The sequence below is a fragment of the Pan troglodytes genome, chromosome 4 (assembly GCF_028858775.2).
Source record: "Pan troglodytes isolate AG18354 chromosome 4, NHGRI_mPanTro3-v2.0_pri, whole genome shotgun sequence".
NCBI classification, from domain to species: Eukaryota; Metazoa; Chordata; class Mammalia; order Primates; family Hominidae; genus Pan; species Pan troglodytes.
In genome coordinates, this window is record NC_072402.2 from 130,431,102 (window position 1) to 130,449,768 (window position 18,667).

Sequence of the window (18,667 nt, forward strand, 5' to 3'; positions counted from 1 at the left end):
TAAGACTGTAGCTCTTTTTCCTAATTAGCTGAGGATGTGTTTAGGTTCCATTCAAAAAGTGGGCATTCCTGGCCAGGCATGGTGGCTCACACCTGTAATCTCAGAGCTTTGGGAGACTGAGGTAGGAGGATCACTTGAGCCCAGGAATTTGAGATGAGCCTAGGCAACATAGTGAGACTCTTATCTCTATCAAAAAATAAAAATAAAAATGAGCCAGGCATGGTGCAGTGGCACGCACCTACTACTAGGGGGGCTGAGGTGGGAGGATCACTTGAGCCTGGGAGGTTGAGGCTGCAGTGATCCCTGATCACAACATTGCATTTCAGCCTGGGTGACAGAGTGAGACCCTGTCTCAGAAAAAAAAAAAAAAAAAAAAAAAAAGTCATTCCTGAAACCTCAGAATAGACCTACCTTGCCAAGGACTTCCTTATGGGTAAGGACCTTATGGACCTGCTGGGACCCAAACTAGGCCTCACCTGATACGACCTGTCCTTCTCAAAACACCTAAACTTGGGAGAACATTGTCCCCCAGTGCTGGGGTAGGAGAGTCTGCCTGTTATTCTCCCTCTATGCAGAGAAGGAGCCCCAGATCAGCTTTTCCATGACAGGACAGTTTCCAAGATGCCACCTGTACTTGGAAGAAGCCAGGTTAAAATACTTTTCAAGTAAAACTTTCTTGATATTACTCTATCTTTCCCCAGGAGGACTGCATTACAACAAATTCGGACACCTGTGGCCTCTCCCTTCTATGCAAAGCAAAAAGCCAGCAGCAGCCCCAAGCTGATAAGATTAATCTAAAGAGCAAATTATGGTGTAATTTCCTATGCTGAAACTTTGTAGTTAATTTTTTAAAAAGGTTTCATTTTCCTATTGGTCTGATTTCACAGGAACATTTTACCTGTTTGTGAGGCATTTTTTCTCCTGGAAGAGAGGTGCTGATTGGCCCCAAGTGACTGACAATCTGGTGTAACGAAAATTTCCAATGTAAACTCATTTTCCCTCGGTTTCAGCAATTTTAAATCTATATATAGAGATATCTTTGTCAGCATTGCATCGTTAGCTTCTCCTGATAAACTAATTGTCTCACATCATCACTGCAAATCGACACCTATTAATGGGTCTCACCTCCCAACTGCTTCCCCCTCTGTTCTTCCTGCTAGCATGTGCCGGCAACTTTGTCCACGGACACAAGTGCGATATCACCTTACAGGAGATCATCAAAACTTTGAACAGCCTCACAGAGCAGAAGGTGAGTACCTATCTGGCACCATCTCTCCAGATGTTCTGGTGATGCTCTCAGTATTTCTAGGCATGAAAACGTTAACAGCTGCTAGAGAAGTTGGAACTGGTGGTTGGTGGCAGTCCAGGGCACACAGCGAGGCTTCTCCCCTGCCACTCTTTTTTCTGAGGGTTTGTAGGAAGTTTCCTCAGTTGGAGGGAGTGAGAGCTGCTCATCAAGGACTTCTCTGTCCGGTTGGAGGTTAACTCTGTCTCTTGCTCTCTCGTTTCTGCCTGGACCAAGACTCTGTGCACCAAGTTGACCGTAACGGACATCTTTGCTGCCTCCAAGGTAAGAAGCCGTCCCACGGTCTGTTTTAGCAAATGGGGAGATCCATCCCCAAGTGTCTGAACAAGAAACTTGTCTAATGGAAAACGAGCGGGCCCAAATTAACTCTAAGGTGTTAGATGTTTTCAAAGAACGAGAAGTCTGATCTTTACTCTTAAGCATGTTTTGGTCTTTCTGGTTTCACTTGATTTAGAAGATGTGTAATAGAAAGCTTACATGCTGTAGTCCTGACTCAGATCCTGGTCAAAGAAAAGCCCTCTTGGGTTTTACTTAGCTTTGGCATAGTGCCTGGAACGTAGGAGGCACTCAATAAATGCCTGTTGAATGAGAGAATTTTTCTGGCCCATACATTTCTGAAAAACCAAATACTCTCACAGAAACAGATATTGAGATGACAGGTTGAGGGAGCTTTCATTTTGTCTAAGAGACTTCCTATGGCAACAGAAAAGGTATCGCCAGAGCCCCTCCTCTTCCACAGCCTGGCCACCTAACAGCCCTCTGGGTTCCGGGGCTGGCCGTCCAGAGCTCCTCAGCTTGCTCTGGCCGGCCGAACTCCCCTCCAGCTCAGTCTGGAACCATCCTGCTGGGCAGCGTCCAGCACATCCCTGCTTCGGGCTGCCTGGGCACCTCGCCTCTCTGCCTCCTGTGCTGCCTCACCCCCACCCCTCTATCTGTAGTGGGAGGAGATAGATTTGACAGCTGATAGTGCGTTTTCTCTGACAAACACATGACTACAGCCGTATCAATAGTTTTGTGCATTTCAGTTCCTGTTTTCATGGAAACACACGGCTGAGAATGAAAGCCCCAAAGCCTCAATTTCACAGTGGTCTCCTAACTACCTGCTTTCCATGCGAACTAGGGAGATGATATGGCCAGGAGTGAAGCCCTGTGTGTTGGGCAGGGTCACACTCCAGCACCCAGACCATAGAACAGGGCCCATCCTGCTTCATGAGGGAAACTGCTCTTCGGGCCTTTAGCTGGACTATCTCATTTCATTAGTTATCCCGGGAGTCCGATACAGGATGAGATTCTGAAGGGCAAATACACACTTTTTTTTTTTTTTTGAGATAGGGTCTTGTTCTGTCACCCAGGCTGGAGTGCAGTGGTGCGATTTCAGCTCATAGCAGCCTCCACCTCCCAGGCTCAAGCTATCTTCCTACCTCAGCCTCCCGAGTAGCCGGGACGACAGGTGTGCACCACCACGCCTGGCTAATTTTTGTATTTTTTTGTAGAGATGGAGTCTTGCCATTTTGCCCAGGCTTGTCTCGAACTTCTGAGCTCAAGCAATCTGTCCACCTTGGCCTCTCAAAGTGCTGGGATTAGCCACTGCACCTGGGCAACAGTTTATGTGTGTGTGTGTATATATATATGTATGTGTGTATATATATGTGTGTATGTATATATGTGTGTGTATATGTGTATATGTGTGTGTGTGTGTTTATATAAAATCTCCAAGTCCATCCAACCGAGATGGCTCCTACTAGAAGCCAAGAGTCCACTGGGTTGAGCACTGGGTCTCTGGAGGCCTGTGGCACTGCTGAGAAGGCTCTAACAAAGCCAAGGGAAGGGCCACCTCACTAGAAGCCAGGCCTGGAGGAAGGGTGAGGGCTGAGGGCCTGGAGGTAAGACTGCCTGTGGTTTTAGACCCAGCTCTGCCACTGACTAGCTGTGTGGCTGACCTTCAGCACATCTTCACACCTCTCTGCACCTCAGTTTCCACATGTGAAGATATGAAAGTGATTCTGAAGGTGATTGCAAGGTTGATTGGAATCCAGCTCTTGAGTTAGTGCAGTGTTATTGTGAGATGATATAACCATGATTAAAAGCAAGAACAGGTGCAGAGAAGTGATGATTCTAAGAAGGAGGGGACCGGGTTGGAAAGGATCAAACCATCTAGGATGCCGAGGCTGGGGCAATCCATCTGGGCTGTTTCTGGAAGACTCCCGGGTGCAGGCCAGGACACTGCTGCCCTCCCGTCCTTAACTCCCCTCTTCACTCAGTCCTCACTCACCTCCCTCTCACACACACAGACATCTCCTAGAATAATCCCCACTGCCTGCCTTCACTCTTACCCGTCTCATTCGCCTTCCCTGAACTTCATCCTCCTGGAGTTCACGATCTCACTCTTCACTCTTTTCTTCCCCTCGAAGATTCAGCACTGCTTACTTACATGTTAAGATATTTCAGAACAGTGAAATGTTGCTATTTTCAAAAACCTACAAAGGTGGTATGCAGAGGAAAAGGTACTTCTTTGTGTTCCCAAAGAAAACATCTTTCCAAAATCCAGCCTATTGATTTTATTTCTTCGGGGGAACAAGAATTTTAGTATCTCTAAGTTGGGTAGCATTCTACTCTTGGCAGTTGCTGGAAAGAAGGCACTGGTCTAGGTCCTGGGCTTCACAGGTAACACCTGTCAGGGTGTCTATGAAGTCAAGGCTGTCTGAGGAACAGCAAAGTGGGAAGAAGCAAGCTGGCTGGCTGATGAAGGGTTTCTTGGGTGGACAAGTAGTTGGAGCTATTTCCTATTTACCAAAGAGAGCTAAAGTTCATAATTCTACAGAGAGTTCCATAATGAACCTCAAATACCTCTGTTTTTTGAAGGAGTTTCTCATATACAGCACTAGCTGACTATCCTGGGCAGGATGGGAGATAATGAATGCAGTGCCAATTGGGCTGGATTTATATGGTCCTCAGTGAGGCTGGTCAAGAACCGAGTTAGAACTCTCACAGAGTCACTGCCACAGAAGAAATCTCCCAAGTGGCTGTTTCCTGACATTCCCGGGAGGGACAGACCTCCTTCTGAGTCACTCCCTAAGCAGTTCTGAACTGTGAGGTCAGCCAGGCTGTCCAAGTGCACTCCCTGAGCCACTGGCAGACACACTCAGCAGCCAGAGCTAGACAGGCAGGTGGAAGGAGTCCAGGGCCACGGCAGGGATGGAGTGTCGCCCCCTCGCTGCGGTACCAGAGCAACTAAAACGTTAAGGCCTTGCACTAAAGCTGCCCTTAGGATGCATTCTTTTAAAGTTTTTCCATTTAATGCAGACTCTTTTCAATTCTTATTTTATCCTTGTTTCCTTTAGAAAGTCCTTTGAAAAATATCTTTAGAGGGTTTTTTCCTATACTATGTGGCCATATACGGGTCAAAATTAAGTTTAATTTCCAGGCCCCAAGCCAGCGTTTCAGAAAAATCTCACCAAGGTTTGTGGTAAAAGAAGCAAAGGGCTGACTTTTTGGTTTTCTTGAATCTCACTGTTCCCTCTGCAGCAGCATGCATGTCTGCCCACCTCCAGACACACAGGCACCATCTGCCGCCCCCCATCAGCCCGTGTCCCTTCCACCTCGACTCGCCTACAAAGCCCAGAGAGGTCTGTTTCTTGGCTCCAAGAGCCCAAAGATACTGACACACTCTTACATTTCCAACTAGAATCAGGAACGAGGAGTGACTCTCAGTCAGTTCATTAAGTAAATGTCTTTCTAACCGCTCTGCCCATGGGACATCACGCCCCACAGGGGAAAGGGGAAGCTTCTGTAGCCTGGGATTCTGGTGCCTCAGTCTGGGTCTAGACTTTCCTGAAAAAATGTTAAAATATGAACTGCATTCCTAGAATTTAGCCTACATAAATAAGAGATGAACACAAAGATTTATATAGTTTACTCACTGCCGCTTATTTACAGAAGCAAAAATCTGCCACGATAGGGGCCTGACAAATGACAGTACCACTATGCAATGCGTTTCTACGCAGCTCTCAATCCCATGTTCTCTAATACCACCGAAGGGCTTAGGAAATGCTTATGGTATATGTAAAGAGTAAAAAAGTTACAAAACAGTATCAATAGTTGACCCCTATTTTAAAAAGTATTTTTAAAAGTGTGATGATATTTACCAAAATATTAACAGCAGTAGTTACCTCTGGCTGGTGGGATGAGTGAATGTATTTTTGTTGAATATATGTTACCTTTATAGTAAATATATGTTACCTTGATCATCAGAAAAAAAAAATATGTAAGAACTTGAAAGCTGCTTGGACAGTGCTGCTGATAGAAACCCCTGAGCATCTTGTCACTGTTCTTCTGATTCAGAGGGTCTGGGTGGGGCAGGAGTGGTCTGAGATTCTGTATTTCTAAGAAGCTCCCAGTGATGTCCATGCTGCTGGTCCATGGACCACACTTTGAGTATCAAGGGACCAGAGCATGTAGGGGGAGAGGCTGGGGATAGCTTTCTTTATCTGAACTGGATAAAGGAACTGGGCTCAAGCTAAGAACCCTCTCCAGGTTCTGCATCTTTGTTCTTCAGTGAAAAATGAGAGGACACACCAGGCCAGGTTCAGACTGAGACACAATCCCTCTCCTGGGTTCCCAATGACTTGTCTCTTGTCCATTCCCTTCTCTAAGGCTAAGGGCCCCCAGGAAGAGCCATGTGGCCAGACCCTCACAGTTGCTGGCATTCCAAGGAGATTCTCACTCCGCACCATTTGGGGCCAAAAGGCCCCTTACAGAAGCTCTGCCCAAGGCTCAGCTCAATGGCACCTGCTCCCAGAGCCTCCTCTGATCTCCCAGGACACCTTTCCCTGATCTGTGCACTTATCTCTTGCTGCCTGGCGAAATGTCTTAGCTCCTCACTTGGACCATGTGCTGCTCTCCTCTCCCATGGGGAGGGCCAAACGGAGAGTGCTGCCCAAAGCAGCAGAGTCTAGGCCAAAGGATGTGCACTCATTTATTCAACAGGCATGCAGGATTTCCAGGGAAAGCTGGATTTTAAAACCTCTGGGAACAAGAGCAGAACCTGACTGAGAGCTCACGTGGGCACTTTCCATAGCAGAATAGCTCATGAGGTATAGAGACACGGACGCAGAACGTGGGCTGTAGCGACAGATGGTCCTGCATTCTAGTCCCCACTGTGCCTTTTCCTCATGGGATGACTTTATTCAGGTACCCTTTCGGCAAAATCCTCCAAGAGAAAGGAAACTGGGAGGTTCTGGGGAGAAGGCTGCTGCGTTTGCAATTGGGAGAGGTTGTTGACAGAGGTTTATGTCTGTGGCAAGCAGCCTTCCTTCAGTGAAATACTTGAAGACAGGTCTGTAGTTGAGCAAACTCACCTCCATTTGTCCTCCTGGAAAGAAGAAATCAAGAGGAAAAATCTCTCTCCCATCCTCCAAATGGAGCTGGCACATTGCTATCTGTGGCATTTGTCTTTCCAGAACACAACTGAGAAGGAAACCTTCTGCAGGGCTGCGACTGTGCTCCGGCAGTTCTACAGCCACCATGAGAAGGACACTCGCTGCCTGGGTGCGACTGCACAGCAGTTCCACAGGCACAAGCAGCTGATCCGATTCCTGAAACGGCTCGACAGGAACCTCTGGGGCCTGGCGGGCTTGGTAAGCTGCACTGTATTCCTGGCAAGCTGGCCGCGTGGCTCCTGGTGGACAGCAGCCTCACTTCTAAACACTCCTCCTTAGGAGCTGCAGCACCCTTGGTCAACCCATTCATTCATTCACTCATTCAATAAGTATTTGCTGAAGTTCCACAAGTGCTGGGTGTGGTTCTCGGTGCTGAGGACGTGTCACTAAAGACACGCAGGCCGAGTCCCTGTTCTCATGGAATGTTCTAATGGGAGAGTTAGAAAAACAAACATGTAAAATGATGGCCAGTAGTGATACGTGCTACAAAGAAAAACATAGAAATAAAGAACATAAGAGTCATGGGGGAGGGGGCTGACTTAGGAGCTGGTGACATTATCTGAGCAGATATTTGAATTGAGGGAGCAGGCCACATGACTAACTAGGGAGACCATTCCAGGCAGAAGGAGGAGGTATGCAAAGGCTTTAGGATGGAAATGAACTAACTTCCTGTATTTAAAGACCAGTAGGAAGGCCAGTGTGGCTGGATCAGAGTGAGTGAGGGGTAGTTTCCAGGACAGCAGATCACACAAGGCCTTTAGATTCCACCACGAGTATGGCAGGGAACACCTGCAGAGCTTTGGGCAGGACAAAGACTGTACAATCTGATTTATGTGATTTAAAAGGGTCAGTCTGGCTACTGTGTGGTAAATAGGCTGAAAGGGGGAAAGCATAGAAGCAAGATGGCCTGTTGGGAGGCTACCACAGTAAACCAGGCTAGAGATGATGGTGGTGTGGACAGAATGGGAGCAGTTGAGGTGAACAGATTTGGGATATGACTAAAAATAAAACCAGAAGGATTTGCTGACAGATCGGTTGTAAGGGGTAAGATACAGGGGAGGAAAAGATGACCTCTTTGTTCCTGCCCAAACCCCTCTGGCGATGGTCAGTACTGTTTACAGAGAGATGAAAGACTGGCGGCAAGGCAGGGCTGGAGGTTCAGCAGAAGATCAAGAGTTCAATTTTGTACATCGTACATGTAAGGTGGCTGTTGGATAGCCAAGTGAAGGTGTTGAGAAGATGGTTAGAAAAGTCTGGAACTTAGGGGAGAGGTCAGAACTTGCAAGACAAAAAGGAGAGTCCTTAGATAGATACTGCTGAAAGTCTGAATGACAGAAAGGGAGAGATCAAAGGACTGAGCCTGAGACCAACACATGGAGGTCAGGAGAGGAGGATCCAGCCAAGGGGCCTGAGGAGGAGTGACCAGTGAGGCAGGAGAACACTGGAGAGTGGGCGGTACCCCAGGAAGCCGGTGAGGACACTCAAGGAGGGAGGGTTGACTGTGTCAAATGTACTGAAAGGACAGGTCAGGTGAGGACCAAGAAAGGCCCCTGGGTTTGGCTGATGGAGGCCACGGGTGAGGCTGATGTAAATGGAGAGGCAGGAAGGAAAGCCCAGCTGGAGTGGGCTCACCAAGGATAGGGTGGCGAGAGGAGACAAAGAAGGAACAGTGAGGGCAGAACACTCTTTGAAGATGTTTAGCTATAAGGCTGCAGAGAAACTGACCCACAGCTGCAGGGCGGTTATGGAGTGAGGGAAGCTCTTTTAAGGTTGGGGGTATACCCAGCATGTTAATGCACCTGGGGGAATGGTCCAGTGGAGCAGGAAGAACTGAAGAGAGCAGAAAGAGGAAGAATCATTAGGGGGCAGAAGTCCTTGTAGCCCAGAGTGGATGTTATCTAATATCGAGTGGAGGAATTAATTGGCTTTAGAGGAGAACAAGGACATGTATCCCCTCTCTGGGCCTATCACCTTGTAGACAATGGGATAGGTCATGGGATAGGAACTTGGCACAACACATGTTCTCTCTTTTAATTCTCTCCATTATCTTATGAAGCAGGCAAGTAGGCAAACAATTGTCCCAACTTTACAAAAGAAACTGAAGCTTTTATAAATTAAGTAGTACATCCTAAGCAATACAATTAATAAATGGTAGAGCTGAGATTCAAACTGAAGCAGTGGCCTGGGGGTAGCATCTGGAATCCTTCCCACCTTTAGGGCTGCTGTGCTGCGGTGCTGCTGTTTAATGGCAGGAGGGCCACATGACTGAATCTCTCTCAGCAGTCCAGGCAGTCATGCAGAAGGCCCAGTAGAGCACCGGGCAGGTCTGAGCCAGCATCTTCAAGTTCCACCCTCTGAGCAAGCACCTAGCTGTGACACACCTCTCCAGAGACTGCACTCCCCCCCGCCCCACCCACCCCAAAAGCAGATAGGTAATGGTATACAGTAACCATTTCTAGAAGTGTAAGTAGTATGCACCCAAAATAGGCAAAACCTGCTGGCCTAGTGATAGAGACAACTCCCAGTCAGGCTAGACTGGAGGCCTTGGTTTTATAAGTGTTCAGGTGACAAGTGCCAGAGTAGGCTTGATCAAGTAGACAGGCAGGCAAGACAAATGCTTACCAATGCAAGCTAATGAAATGTTTCTTTTGCAGAATTCCTGTCCTGTGAAGGAAGCCAACCAGAGTACGTTGGAAGACTTCTTGGAAAGGCTAAAGACGATCATGAGAGAGAAATATTCAAAGTGTTCGAGCTGAATATTTTAATTTATGAGTTTTTGATAGCTTTATTTTTAAAATATTTATATATTTATAACTCATCATAAAATAAAGTATATATAGAATCTAACAGCAATGGCATTTAATGTATTGGCTATGTTTACTTGACAAATGAAATTATGGTTTGCAACTTTTAGGGAAATCAATTTAGTTTACCAAGAGACTATAAATGCTATGGGAGCAAAATAGGAGAGACCACTTCCCCCTCGAGGGGTTCCCTCTCGAGTTAGGGACATAACGCACAAGATAATTAAAGAATACAAGGCCACACAAGATGTAAATAAGACACCTTGGGTCCAAGAGTGCTATGGATTACCATATATTTATGAACAGAAAAGGTATCAACTGGATATCTAAAACGTTCTTCCCCCATTGGCACAAGGATTGTTATACTGAGTCTACAGAAAAGAGAAGTAATCCTCAGTACACCACATGGCTCTACAGTGAACGATATTTAAAGTCATAATAATGTAAATTCTCTTGATTCTCAAGTCTTAGAACCAACCAATAGACAAAGCACAGAAGACTTGATGATGGTTGGAGAACAGACTATAAATTGCTATCCACTGAATAATATAAGAGCTATAGCTGGAAATGGCTGGGAGGTGAAAGCAGAAGAAAAGAAAGAGAGGTGGGCATTGCTATCTCCAGCTTGCATGGACAAGAGGGCAGTTAAATAACACTGTCCACAGTGGATGGAACAAGAACACAAGGTTTAGGGATTTATCAAAATCACAAAGGTAATAGAAGAACTAAAAATAATTTACTATAAAAATTTGGAAGTGGTAGAATAAATTAGGTAAATTCTCTTTCTTCAATAGGGAAATCAATGTATGATATCTAACACTGATAAAGCAAAAAACAGTGGGTAAAAGTGGTCATGGGTTGATAGTTGTTGCAGCTGGGGATGTGTACAGGGGGTTGGTTATACTATTCTCCTTTTATACATAATTGAAAGTTTTCATAATAAAAAGAGAAGAAAAAATAATGAATGAATCAAGCAATCTTTGGAATTATAATGATAGTCACTGGAAAAACTAAAAACAAAAATGGAAGATGGTTTGCTGGGAATGGGACTTGGACTAAGGAGGGGTGAAACAGGGCTGGAGACTTTCGGCTTTCCATTATAAGTGTGTGTGTGTGTGTGTGTGTGTGTTATGTGCATAAATGAAGTTTTTTCATTAAAGAAATAACATTTAAAAGACAGTAACTGTTGGTGAAGATGTAGAAAAATTGGAACCCTCCTACATTGCTGGAGTGATTGAAAAATGGTGTAGTCACTTTGGAAAACAATTGGCAGTTCCTCAAAAGGATAAAATAGTTTACGATCCAGCAATTCCAATCCTAGGTATATACCCAAGGGAACTAGGAACACATGTCCACACAAAAACCTCTACACAAATGTTCATAGCAACATTATTCATAATAGCAAAAAAGTAGAAGTGGCTGGGCACAGTGGTTCACACCTGTAATCCCAGCACTTTGGGAGGCCGAGGCAGGAGGATCACTTGAGGCCAGGAGTTCAAGACCAGCCTGGGCAACAAGGCAAAACCCTGTCTCTATAAAAAACTAGCTGAGCATGGTGGCACATGCCTGTAGTCCCAGCTACTGGAGAGGCTGAGGTGGGAGGATGGCTCAAGCCTGGGAGGTTGAGGCTACAATGAGCTATGACTGCACTGCTGTACTCCAGCCTGAGCGACAGAATAAGACCCTGTCTCAAAGAAAAAAAAAAAAAAAAGTAGAAGCAACCAAAATGTCAATCAACTGATGGATAAACAAAAAGTGGCATATCCATACAATGGCATATTATTTGTCAATAAAAAGAAATGAAGTACTGACACAGGCCACAACCCGGATGAACCTTGGAAACAGTATGTGATGGGAAAGAAGCCAAATGCAGAAGACCACATATGGTATGATTCTACTGATATGAATTATTCAGAACAGAATCCACGGAGGCAAAAATAGAATATTGATTGCTACAGGCTGCGGGTGGGAGGCGGGTGTGGAGGCATGGGGAGTGACTGATAATGGGGGGTGGGGTTTCTTTCAGGGGTGATGAAAATGTTCGGATATTAGATAATGGTGATGGTTGCACAATTCTATGAACATACTAAAAAGCACTGACTCGTACACTTTAAAAGGATAAATTTCGTAGTAGGTGAATTCTATCTCAATAAAGCTGTTATTTAAAAGAAATTAAAAGGGGGAAAAAAACCCAAGTGTCATCAAAACTTGCCTTTTGAAGACTTGTTCTCTGCAAGAATATGGATCTAGTAACAGTGATTGAGCACTCTCTTTTCATCCTCGCTTACAGAGATGTGACAAAATTAATATGAGTACTAAAATTACACCAAAACATGTAACATCTTTTTAACCCTTTCAAAATAAGGGAACAAATCAAAAGCTTCAAGTCTCACCCTGACCACAGCCAGTTTCACCCTGCCCACATAAAATACCAGCATGCCAAGGGCAATAAATAGCTATGAGAGTCATGGAGGCTTCTCAGGCCAACCGGAGAAGACACATACTGTAAATTTTAATTTCCTTTCTTCTTTGATTGAGGCTCATTTGCATTCAATGGCTAATGTGAGTTGTAGTCTGCCACAGGATATGGGTAGTGGGTTACAGTTTGTATATGAGGACAGGATGGTAAAGGAAAGTAGGAAGATTTAGAGCACGCCATGGAAAGGACACATGCAGACTCTAAGCAGGTCTGTCGTCACATAAGCTTCATTAGGCAAGATGCAACTCACATTTCCATTTACTCCCAGTCAGGCAGTCCTGGACTCTGGATGCAAACATGCAACAACAAGAAGCCTTTGAATTTCCGAAGACAATGAGAACACAAATTGAGGGGGATACTTATAAAAACAGTGGGTGAGGCCGGGCGCAGTGGCTCACGCCTGTAATTCCAGCACTTTGGGAGACTGAAGCAGGCGGATCACCTTAGGTCAGGAGTTCAAGACCAGCCTGGCCAACATGGCGAAACCCCGTCTCTACTAAAAATACAAAAATTAGCTGGGGATGCTAGTGCACACGTGTAATCCAGCTACTCGGGAGGCTGAGGCAGGAGAATCGCTTGAACCTGGGAGGTGGAGGTTGCAGTGAGCCAAGATCGTGCCATTGCACTCCAGCCTGGGCGGCAGAGCGAGATTCTGTCTCAAAAAAAACAAAAACAAAAACAAAAACAAAAACAAAAACAAAAAAAAACAGTAGGTGAAAAACCTTCAGGATTAAGTGAAAGTTAAGATGCTTGTCATCTGAGCACATTTGTGTAGCAAACTCAGCCACAGCCCGTGCCTGCTTCATGGGACATGCCTTTTGTCTGTGTGTGGAATATGACATTGACAGTAAGTCTGAACCTTTCCCTCCTGGCTATCATACCTCCACCTTTTGCCAATGAATAAACTATCTGTAACTGGCATCTAGGGGGTAATAATTATTTATTGGAAAAATGAATCAAAAAATGATTTGGCTCAAATCTATGGCTGTCTTTTATGGAAACATTGTTGGGCTACAGTTACAAAGGGTCACCTGTGTTACAAATGCCAAGGGGGCTCTGCTTGTTGCTGTCCATGTCATTGACCCTGCTCTTGGTTTTTCTCTGCCCTCCTTCACATAATCTCAGCGTGCCCACATTATCTAAGGATGGGAATCTCAAGGCTAAGCACAACGCAGAGCTTCCTTATGGAGCTAGGCACAGCCTGGCCTATGACACACAGGGTTGGCTTCTCAGTTTCTAGTAGCTTCCACTAGGAGCAAGGCAGGCACTTTCTCTAGCCTTGGGGCTGATTTCTAGATTCAATTTATTAGCTCAAGTTTGAGTTCCATTCCCAGGTGGAGTACTAAAATCCCCAGTTAGCTGTCACGCCCAGCGTTTCCTCAACTGGGCTTTTGCCCTAAGTACCCAGACACCCTCTCCTTGGCTCTCTAAAGTGTTTTTTGTTTTTTTTTTTTAAATGAGACAGAGTCTCGCTCTGTCACCCAGGCTAGAGTGCAGTGGCGAGATCTTGGCTCACTGCAACCTCCACCTCCCAGCTTCAAGCAATTCTCCTGCCTCAGCCTCCTGAGTAGCTGGGATTACAGGTGCCTGCCACCACACCTGGCTCATTTTTTTGTATTATTAGTAGAGATGGGGTTTCACTGTGTTGGCCAGGCTGGTCTTGAACTCCTGACCTCAGGTGATCCACCCACCTCGGCCTCCCAAAGTGCTGGGATTACAGGCATGAGCCACTGTACCCAGCCTAAAGTGGCTATCTTCTAATCCATCCTGTCAACTTCTTCCTAGTCCAACTTTAAGTCTCTAAGCTGTCTGCTCCTTCTAGTTTCTGATTAGCCAGAGTTCAGCCAAACGAAAATATGTTTTGATGTTTTGTATGCTCACTGCACACCTGGGTACTTACTAGGCAACGTGAATAAGAGGACACACATTTGCTCCCTCAGTTTATACCAATCACGAGTGCAAGCAAAACAGCTGAGAAGAGAGGGCGGTTACTCCTGTGGCTGATGACCCTTTCCACCTCCGGGACACAGGTGTGTATAGCATCTGCTCTCCCAACCACCATCCCAACCAGCATCCCGTCTTGCTCCCTCTAATCCTTCACAAACTCTCCAGCAGTTGTTTCTTTTTGTTTTGTTTTTCTGAGACAGAATTTCACTCTGTCACTAGGCTGGAGTGCAGTGGTGCGATCTCGGCTCCCTGCAATCTCCGCCCCCGGGATTCAAGTGATTCTCCTGCCTCAGCCTCCCAAGTAGCTGGGACTACAGGTGCATGCCACCACGCCCAGGTAAATTTTTTTGTATTTTTAGTAGAGACGGGGTTTCACCATGTTGGCCAGGATGGTCTCAATCTCTTGACCTCGTGATCCACCCGCCTCAACCTCCCAAAGTGCTGGGATTACAGGGGTGAGCCACCACACCCGGCCCAGCAGTTGTTTTTCTAAAACACAAATAGGCCAGGTGCAGTGGCTCACGCCTGTAATCCCGGCACTTTGGGAGACTGAGATGGGAGCTTCGCTTGAACCCAAAAGTTCGAGACCAGCCTGGCCAACATAGGGATATCCTGTCTCTACAAAAAAAAAAAAATTAAATTTTTACACAGCTGTGCTCTCAGCTAATTGGGAGGTTGAAGCAGGAGGATTGCTTTAGCCTGGGAGGTTGAGGCTTCAGTGAGCCTTGATCATGCCACTGTACTCCAGCCTGGGTGACAGTGAGACCCTGTCTCAAAATAAAACACAATGTGAATGGCCTACTTAAAATCCTTCTGTGGCTTCCCACTGCTTACAGAAAACTCTTCCACAGTAGGATCCTGTCCCATCTCTTTCCTTTTCAGGCTCATTTGCCTCCACCCCGTTTGCTCTACTTCAAGCACACCACCAACGCACATGGCATCCAAACTCACTCGCTCCTGGAATACCTTTCCCCAGCTGTTGAACTGCTGAAGACCTCAAACAGAACTTCCCCTGAGAAGCCTCTTCTGCCCCTTTGGTCAGGCAGACATGTGTCAGGCACCATGTCAGCTGCACAGGAAGGATGCCGTACCTGGCAGCTCACCATTCGGCCTCTTTTACCACAGCCCTCAGCATGCTATGCAGTCATTCTCCATTCATGTGGCCACCTCTCTCTCCTAAGGGAGAGTGTGAGTTTTGAAAAGACATTCTTCTCAGCATAGAGCAGGTACACAGTAAACACAGAAGAGATGTGCACACGTTAACGGACTACAGCAGGAGATACACTTAAAACAGGGCACATGCTGGGCACAGTGGCTCACGCCTGTAACCCCAGCACTTTGGGGGCCCAAGGCGGGAGGACTGCTTGAAGCCAGGAGTTCTAAACCAACCTGGGCAACTTAGCAAGCTCCTATCTCTACAAAAAATTAAAAAATTAGCCAAGTGTAGTGGCAGACACCTGTGGTCCCAGCTACTTGGGAGGCTGAGGTGGATCATTTGAGCCTAAGAGTTTGAGGTCATAGTAAGCTATGATTGTGACACTGCACTCCAACCTGGGTGACAGAGTGAGACCCTGTCTCTAAAAATGAAAAACAAAACAGGCTACCTGGTGAGTAGCATAACTCCTGGTGGGGTAGAAATCAAGGCCAACATAATATTTCTGTAATGACTCTGCTGCTTTTAGGTTGGGTTAGGCAATATCCTCTTGCTAAGATTAGTATCGACTCTGAGAAATACTTTATTCAGTTGTAAAGTCCCAGTTAAATTCCTTTGCACAACTGGAGAAATAAAGCCTTTGATTAAAAACTAAAATTTCCCCAGCCCTCTAAAAAGGGATGGGGGAGGGGAGCAGGTGGAGAGGAATATCTGATCTGTCATATTCTTTAGTCAGAGCCATAAACGTGTTTGGGTGAGACAATCTGATGTTCTGATAACGTTGATAAAAGTCACTTGAAGATTGGGTCACAGGAAGCCCAAGATAAATGCTGAGAGGAAACAGGTTCTTTTTGAAGTAGCCTCTTCGTAATCATTTTCCCACACATTTGTTCAACTTCCGAAAAAGGACTGAATACCTGATTTGCTTTGCAAATGAAACAGCTTAAGACAGAGAAATTGAGATAATAATTAATAAATGTGTTTGGAAGGCTCCTCCAGCTCGCTTTAAGTTCAGGCTGTGGCTTCAGAACTGTGTTAACTCCTTCTGTAAAGGCACAGGCTAACGGTGGTCTTCAGTGATTTTTACTCTACCTTGTTTTAAAAATGGATTCAAAGTGATTTATTGGAAAAGATTAAGACAGAAAATAACATTATTAGGACCAAAGCAGAAAGGGAGTAGGAGGAAATGATGATCCAGAGAAAAATAAGACTATAAGCAGGTCATCAGATATTATAGTCCTATCAGCAAAAGCACAGTGGAAAACGCATTATTTTACCTCACTCTTTTTATATATGCAGGGAGAAAATAGTCTGATATAATAATCTGGTACTTAGCTTTAAAAGAAATTTCTCTTGAGAGTCTTCACAAGATGATAGGATGGACAATGTCTTCAGCAGCATCCCGACAACACAGGCAGTAACAGACGCGTTTGTAAGGGAGTGGCTCAGTGGTATCGCTTGATGAAACTGGATACCATAGCTCCAGAACTCAATTGCAGAAGAGGGGCAAAGGGGGAAAAGGCAGCACGATTTATTATCTTGTACATGCCAGGGCAGGCCTTTAATTTTGTCTTCATGTTCTACACACAGGTAAGAGTTTTACATAAGCTGGAAGTGGGGGAGAGGAAGACCCCTGGAATGACCAGAGGAGTTTCCACCCCTACAAAAAACACATTTTAAAAAAGCCACTTGACGCCAGGTGCAGTGGCTCACGCCTGTAATCCCAGCGCTTTGGGAAGCTGAGGCAGGCAGATCACGAGGTCAGAAGTTTGAAACCAGCCTGTCCAATATGGTGAAACCCTATCTCTACTAAAAATACAAAAATTAGCCGAGAATGGTGTTGCGTCTGTAGTACCAGCTACTCGGGAGGCTGAGGCAGGAGAATCGCTTGAACTCGGGAGGCAGAGGTTGCAGTGAGCTGAGATTGCGCCACTGCACTCCAACCTGGGCAACAGAGTGAGACTCTGTCTCAAAAAATAAAAAGTAAAAATAAAAAATTATCCAGGTGTGGGGGCATGCACCTGTAGTCCTAGTTACTCAGGAGGCTGAGGCAGAAGGATTGCTTGAACCCAGGAGTTCAAGGGGGCAGTGAGCTACGAACGCACCACTGCACTCAAGCCTGGGCAATAGAGCAAAACCCTGTCTTTAAAAACAAAGTCATTTGAGACACAAAATTACAGCTAGATAGAAGGTCTAGTGTTTTTATAGCACTGTAGAATGACTATAGTAAACAACAACATTTTCAAATAGCTAGAAAATACTGAGTGTTCACAAGGACATAATGTCTGAGATGTATATGCTAATTACTCTGATCTTATCATCATATATTGTATCAAAACATCACGATATATCTCATAATATAATTATGTGTCAATTAAAAAATAAAAATTTCAGGCCGGGCGCAGTGGCTCATGCCTGTAATCCTAGCACTCTGGGAGGCCGAGGCAGGCGGATCACGAGGTCAGGAGATCAAGACCATCTTGGCTAACACGGTGAAACCCCGTCTCTACTAAAAATACAAAAAATTAGCCAGGCATGGTGGCACATGCCTAAAGTCCCAGCTACTCGGGAGGCTGAGGCAGGAGAATGGCGTGAACCCAGGAGGTGGAGCTTGCAGTGAGCTGAAATCGTGCCACTGCACTCCAGCCTGGGCAACAGAGCAAGACTCTAAAAAAAAATAAAAATAAAAATAAAAATTTAAAGTCCTTTGAAACTTGTTGACAAATCAAAATTTCTCATTTTCTACTTTGAAGTTCTTAAGCCTGCCAGTCACAGTGCCTGGTAATCAATGTTTGTCAAAAGAACATGATTAACAATAACCAAAGTAATGTTACTGTCTTGGAGATACTTTAAGCTTCTGAATGAGATCACAGCACTGTTACCACTAAGTAATGGTACCTTTCATAGAATACATTCTACATACACACTTCCTTAAGTTATGACCTGAGAATTGGTTTCTGTTCTCAAACACATAATGAAAAGGATAACAAAATTCAGATAGAAGTATTTTTGGGGCTAGGCACAGTGGCTCACACCTGTAATTCCAGCACTTTGGGAGGCCGAGGTGGGTGGATCACCTGAGGTTGGGAGTTCGAGACCAGCCTGACCAACATGGAGAAACACCGTCTCTACTAAAAATACAAAGTTAGCCAAGCATGATGGTGCATGCCTGTAGTCCCAGCTACTCTGAAGGCTGAGGCAGGAGAATCACTTGAACTTGGGGGGCGGAGGTTGCAGTGAGCTGAGATCGTGCCATTGCACTCCATCAACAAGAGCGAAACTCCATCTCAAAAAAAAAAGTATTTTTGGTGAAAAATACAGTTTATCAATGAGAAGAAGCACATTTAAAAACATTTCTCCAGCTGGGCACAGTAGCTCAGGCCTGTAATCCCAGCACTTTGGGAGGCTGAGGCGGGTGGATCACCTGAGGTCAGGAGTTCGAGACCAGCCTCAACAACATGGTGAAATTCCGTCTCTACTAAAAATACAAAATTAGCCGGGCATGGTGGTGCATGCCTGTAATCCCAGCTACTCAGGAGG

General features: G+C 45.5%; 2 protein-coding genes across 4 annotated transcripts in view; one reads left to right on the forward strand and one right to left on the reverse strand.

Moving 5' to 3' along the window:
• The first annotated feature begins 976 nt into the window (after positions 1-976).
• IL4 (interleukin 4) lies at positions 977-9,500 on the forward strand. Of its 3 annotated transcripts, none has more exons than XM_024356477.2 (4): positions 977-1,249; positions 1,523-1,570; positions 4,832-4,932; positions 6,766-7,036. In XM_024356477.2, the coding sequence occupies exons 1-4, from the start codon at positions 1,115-1,117 to the stop codon at positions 6,890-6,892; spliced, it is 411 nt and encodes a 136-aa protein (XP_024212245.1). In that variant the 5' UTR covers positions 977-1,114; the 3' UTR covers positions 6,893-7,036.
• A 6,192-nt stretch (positions 9,501-15,692) lies between these two features.
• KIF3A (kinesin family member 3A) overlaps positions 15,693-18,667 on the reverse strand; it is a 48,565-nt gene continuing 45,590 nt past the window's right edge. The window contains exon 18 of the mRNA XM_054684038.1: positions 15,693-16,615. Within this exon, the coding sequence (XP_054540013.1) occupies positions 16,573-16,615 (43 nt within the window). The 3' untranslated portion in view covers positions 15,693-16,572. The remainder of the gene's footprint in view (positions 16,616-18,667) is intronic.

Bases quoted from the DNA above. Each gene is read 5' to 3' on its own strand.
- IL4 (XM_024356477.2), top strand. From the start codon at position 1,115: ATGGGTCTCACCTCCCAACTGCTTCCCCCTCTGTTCTTCCTGCTAGCA. The intron at 1,571-4,831 runs GTAAGAAGCCGT...TTCCCTCTGCAG, and splicing joins ACATCTTTGCTGCCTCCAAG to CAGCATGCATGTCTGCCCAC. The intron at 4,933-6,765 runs GTCTGTTTCTTG...TTGTCTTTCCAG, and splicing joins CGCCTACAAAGCCCAGAGAG to AACACAACTGAGAAGGAAAC.